Genomic DNA, 6,000 nt, shown 5'->3' on the forward strand with positions numbered 1-6,000 from the left:
CATCTACACGTCTCAGGTCACCTCAAACGTTTCTCATACGGCATAGTTTCAGACCGCTCACCGTCCCAGTCACCGTGTTCTACATATTTTCTATTTTACTAACGCTCCTTATGAAGAATAACTCCTAGAACAAATAGTAAGTGTGGTCTGACCACTGCAGAGAACAGTGGAGCTATCACCTCCCTTGATCTACACACTATACCTTTGTTTGATTTTACTTTTGAAGGAAGATTGGCCCTGAGCTAACATCTGTTGCCAACATTCCTCTTTTTGCTTGAGGAAGATTGTCTCTGAGCTAATATCTGTGCCAATCTTCCTCTATTTTATGTGGGACGCCACCACAGCATGGCTTGATGAACAGTGCTAGGTCCACACCCGGGATCAGAACCTGTGAACCCCAGGCCACCGAAGCGGAGCACACAAACATAACCACCACACCACCCGGCCAGCCCCTACACTATACCTTTATTAATGCAACCTAGAATAATATGTGTTTCATACCAAATGATTGACTGTTGTTGATCATATTAAGGTTCATGTTAAGGTTATTGTCAACTAAAACTACCGTCTTTTTTTATTTGATGCAGTTTGATATAGCGTAAAAGAAAGAAGTGGATTTAAAAGTGGTCCTATAAATTATTAAAAGATTCAAATCCTGCCTCCTCCTTCATTAATAATAGACAGATAGAACTAGTTAAGAGACTAGGGCCCTAGCAAAGGTTATGAGTGACAGACTAAGGTAATTGAACCCAAAGATGATTAAATCCAAAGGTGACATGTGTCTTGATGGTCCAGGGCCCCAACCCTTGTAGCCTCCTCTTCCAGCACAATCCAGGGCATGGAAGGACTTTTCTTGGGAATAATGCAAGCTTTGTCTCCCTTACTCTACCTATGTTTTTTTAGCTTGCCACATGCTTCTGAGGCCAAGTTTTCCTCCCGCCAGTCAGAAACTCACGTGTGGTTTTTGTGTCTTTCACAGGTCGCCTGAAGGAAGAAATCACCCAGCGGCATATGCAGCAGGTGGCTCTAGGTGGGTACAAAGTGGAGCTGTGGGAAGAAGAGGAATGTGATCCAAGCTGGTCTAGTCTTGGGAGCCCACACCCCCCTGACAGATAACCCATCCAACCCTCGGGAGGTTCAGGAGGGCAAGGTTTGCTGTCAGGGCAGCTTCTTTGGCTGCCCCTCCTCTCTGGGACCAGTGTCGCCACCTGTGTGCTTGCTCCTGGCTGTTGGCCCCAGCCACCCACCCTCCCAGCTGCTGCCTCATCCTCCTGCCCTTTTCCACCCCACACTCCAAACTAAGTTCACTCTGTGTCCCAGCTCCTCAGGGTCCTACTCTGAGCTCTCTAGAGCCACTACTAACTAATCCTAGGAGTAACAGACGATGAAAATAGCCACCATTTGCAGAACCAGCTCTATGCACGATATGTGCGCTGTTTCCTTTCATCCTCGCGACAGCTCTAAGAGGGAAGTGCGTTGTCCCAAAGAAGGTGATTCAGTGACTTCCCAAGGTCCCATGGCTAGCAAGTGTTGAAACTAGGATTTGAATCCAGTTCTCTGAGTCCAAACTTGATGGTCTTAGTCCCATGCTATTTACTGCCCACAACAATGATGGTCATACTTCAGTGTATTAATAATGCAAATGCTAAACCAACGCAGTGATTTTCTGGGGGACCCTTGCACCTTGTAAGCAGTGGACAGAGCAGAATATGCTCCCTTTTGATATGTGACCCAAGGAAGTCACCCGGGGGGAGTGTGCGGCTCCCAGGAAGGCTGATGGAGCAGGCGTCCCGGGCAGGGGCAGCTGGCTTCCTCTCCAGCTAGCCTGGGACCCAGCAGTTACAGAGCTTTGATTAAATCAGCAATATGTGCATTCCAAACAAAGGGGTCCCTTGAGATGGCCAGGCCCCTGGAGTGACCTGTAATTGGAGAAATCCAGCACCCAGGACCTCTGTGGGGAAATGGAGGAGAGCTCCAACGTCAAGAGGATGACCCATTTGACCCTAGCCACTTCACTTATTAGGAAAGTTGGTTGTTTAGTTTCAGTAATAGTAATGATCATATCAAATAGCTGCTGATTGCCTCAGAGACATTGAACAAGGAAGCCTAAGACACACTGACTGGAGCTTGAGCAGCCCAGTGTTGGCCCCAGGACGCAGGAGTCGGGTAAATGCATCAGGCCCACCCTCGCATTGCCAGAGACCTGGGCAGGGACTCAGAGCTAAGACTCTGCCAAGCACTTTCTCCAATAAGGAGCCAGGGCTCCCCGGGGCCGTAACTCATGCGGCCGGGCTTGGGAAGGTGCAATGACCTCTGTTGGGAGGCTGTGCTGAGGTGACCTTCTGGGCCTCCTGGCAAGCCACTGACTGGGGAGTCATGGCTAAGAGCTGCCACCAGCCGTGCAATGTTTGGCCTCTTCTCCAGTCTTCATGTTGCTGCTTGGATAGAAACAGTGATGTGGAAAATTCCACTCAAATAACCCCAGGGGCAATTTTCCTCTAGGGCCTGGGAAGCCATTTCCAAGGCTTTCAGGACAAGAGGTGCCCCATCTTCTTTGCCCCGCAGTCCCTGACCCTCCTGGGCCCTTGACAAACTCCTGCGTGTCTCCAACCGCAGACTTCTCCGTAATTCCGCCGCGCATCTCTCTGGGAGCCCTCTTCTGAGTTACAGCAGGAGTCAGGTTCCGCAGGGCCCAGCTTTGCCTGAAGTAATCAGCAGACTTCAAATGGAAAGCACTTTGCCTGGAAGGCTAATTAAGAGCATTTGAAATACCTATTTATTTTAAAAGCATGCTATCCCAATTAGAGAAGTGTTAACATCTCCCAGCTGCCATTTTGAGACTAAACGCCATGCTGCTGAACAGACTCCTTGGGAGCTTGTCTGAGGGAGATTTGGCACCACCAGTGCTCGTGTGTCCCAGTGACCACCTTTCTGAAGGGAACTCTTCTCATTGAGAGAAACCTCCCAACCCAACAGATTGTTTCTAGAGCCGTTTCCTGCCTTAACCCTTGCCCTTCAGACTCACGCTGGGGCTGAAGTCTAGGACCCACGGCTCCCTTAAGACTCATAGCAACTCCCTCAGTGCATTTGGCTTCCTGACCTGTAATCTGGGCTTCCCATGGAGGAATGGAGCAGCGACTACAACTGCTCTGGCCCTTCCATTTCTCTGGGTTTGGTCTGTGTTGTGTTCCCTCCCTGCTTTCTGTTCTGTTTCCTTGTCTACTTCTCTTACTTTCCCTCACCCTCCATTTTAAGTATTCCCTTGGGTATTGCTTCTTTCTTTTGCCTTCATGTTCCTAAGTTTCCATGGAAGTGTAGGTGGGGCTGGTTGTTTTGGGGGAATGGAGAGAGAGTAATAAGCAAGTCTGAGCAGAGAGGTTTTCTCCTATTTTGCATAAGAATATGTCTGTATGTATGGGTAGACATATGCCCAAGATAATTTGTGTAAAGGCAGTCTCATACCCTAAAGGAACAAAGAGTTAGTGGTGATGTGAGGGCGCCATCTGGAAGAGACTGTAGATTGATGAAGGGAAGCCAGGCCCAGTGATGTGCCGGAGCCAGCTCGTTCCACATCACGGGAGTGATGGTCACCATTTCAGACATATTTAAGGAAAAATTAAATTATGTACGCTTACAATTGAAAAAAATTGCATTTAGGAACAAAGGTAACAAATACTCAAAATTCATCACTTCCTAACCAATTTAGTGTATTTTACTATTATCTGTGCTCTCGGGGTTATTTACCTCTACTGTGTTTGCATAGTGGAAATACTATACATTGGTGTGCTTCCGGGCATCTCTTCCCAGTCTCACGTCCAGTGACGACGCACTGACAGCTTGAATTCAGCCGGGGTGGGAGTATTTACGCCAAGGAAATTGACAAATGGTATAAATCGGGGCTTTTTTTCCCTAGAGAGGTGGTTATTAAACATTTACCAACACACAGTCAGATGCCCATGGAGAGGCCAGGTTTTGTGCATGTGTGTGTGTGCGCTCTTATGAACACCTCTTCTCCCCTTCCTGGCTGAAAATCCAGATTATGGTTCTCTCTTCGTTTACTGCCTACCCACGAAGCCTGGGCCTTTTGAAAGTCATTGAACAGGGAAACCAACAAAAACAGAGTGGGGCAGGAGAAGCCTTGGGCCCAGTGTGCCCCCTAGATGTGACGGCCAGAGCTGGTGGGGGTCCTTTAAGAGAAATATTAGTGACCAGTGCTGAGAATATCATCAACAAACAAAAGTTACCCATGGACTTGCGGTGGGGCCAACTCCCTCACACTCTTTCAGGAATCAGTAAAACAAGGTTATTTTTAAGTAGGCATCATTTGGAAGTGACACTAATTGAACCAGATTCAGCTGGCTGAGTTGAGAGTGCTGTGCTGGATTCAGGTGTGTGTGTTTTTCCCACTTTATGGTTATGGCGCTAGCTACCCTAAATGGTGCCGTGTTGTCGATAATGCAGATGGGACTACTCAGCAACCGTTCCCAGAGTACCGTGTGCCGGGATGATTCTAAGCTCGTATGTGTGTTTTCTTCTTTGGCGCTCCTAAAATCGCCATGAAGTAGAGACACTATCGTCCTCACTTTAGAGTTCAGGCCCAAGGTGGTTAAGTGAACCTGCCTGGCTTTGCTCAGCTGAGGATGCAAATGCAGACAGCCTGGCTCCAGCGCTGGAGCTGTAACCACCACACTGCACTGCCCTCAGCCCGGCACCGGGCATCCTGGAGTCCACAGAGGGACAGAGATCAATGCCTGCCCTCCAAGAGTTTCCACCCCGCCAGCATGAGGGCACATGTACAGGAAGAGATGTCTCTATCTGATTTCAGAGTTAGAAACGTATTATTCCACTCACGGCCCTCTTCCCACTGCAGCCCCAAACCAGTTCACCCTTGACCTCCTCCATGAGGCCTTCCCTGGCCCTTCTCCCCAAGTCTGCTTTGTCCTCCAGCCCCATGCACCTCTGCCGGAGCACCAACCTTGTGCTGTAATTATTTGTTTCCATAGCTCTTCTCCATGCTACAGTAGGAGCTCCCAGGAAGCTGGGGGCCATCAAATGAATCTTTGTACCCCCAGCAGACAGCACACACAATAAATGAGCCAAATCAATACCTCCGCAGATGACTGCCAGGCTCACACATCTCGCGAAAGTATAGTGAGACGTTTGAACATAAAATGAAATAAGTCTGTTTAAAAGAAGCTGAAGGAGTAAATGCTTTTGGACCCCACAGCTGAGCAGATTACAACACACAGGCAGTAAATTTGACTCTTATCTAGCCACCAGCAGAAAGAGAAGCCCTCAGAGCTACAGTTTGCGCTTTCTGACAACAGGAAGTGTACTAATTTATCTGCAGAAATAGAATTTCTTCCTGGAACTAAATACAACCCAGAATTTATGGTGCAGACCCTCATATAAAGGACACTGAGTGACATAGTGAACGATGTCTTTAACTGCAGTTTCACCAAAGACATGGAAGTGTTCCACCAGATGATCTTGTGTGGACCCTCCACAAAAGCAGGAGGCCTGACGTGAAAGCGTAGCTCCCTGGAAGCATCCGTGTGAGCTGTGCTCCGGGTCCTCTGCTTCCTGACGGCCACGCAGAGCAGGCACAAAGCCAAGGGAAGCCCGCCCCAGGGCCATGGGCTGTGGCCTCTCTCTCAAATGTCTCTTCTGAGCGATACTTGATCAGAGACTGGCTCTCGTTCAGCTCACAATCCAACTTCTACCAAGGGCCTGTGATTAAAACGTAAAAGACACGTCGCACCACCAAGCAGCATGTGAAACATGTCAGGTGAGGGGGACAGGCTGTCAGAGCTTTGGGAACCTACCAGAACGAGTAGAACCTGAGGGTTGTCACCAAGGTCACGGGCCTGGGCTGAGCCTTGAAGAATGGGCAGGATTCGGAATCTCAGAGGAGAGTCAGGGGGTAGTTGTGTGGGGGGTGTGTGTGTTGTGTGTGACATGTGTGTATGTGGTGTGTATGTGTGTGTGGTATGTGTGTGT

The 6,000-nt window shown here is 48.9% G+C and overlaps 1 protein-coding gene across 3 annotated transcripts in view; it reads left to right on the forward strand.

Moving 5' to 3' along the window:
• Nucleotides 1-6,000, forward strand: part of KIF6 (kinesin family member 6) — a 375,031-nt gene that overhangs the window by 327,965 nt on the left and 41,066 nt on the right. For all 3 annotated transcript variants that reach the window (XM_046641148.1, XM_046641149.1, XM_046641150.1), the window contains one exon: nucleotides 980-1,030. In XM_046641148.1, the coding sequence (XP_046497104.1) occupies nucleotides 980-1,030 (51 nt within the window). The remainder of the gene's footprint in view (nucleotides 1-979; nucleotides 1,031-6,000) is intronic.

The sequence above is a fragment of the Equus quagga genome, chromosome 15 (assembly GCF_021613505.1).
Source record: "Equus quagga isolate Etosha38 chromosome 15, UCLA_HA_Equagga_1.0, whole genome shotgun sequence".
Lineage (NCBI taxonomy): Eukaryota > Metazoa > Chordata > Mammalia > Perissodactyla > Equidae > Equus > Equus quagga.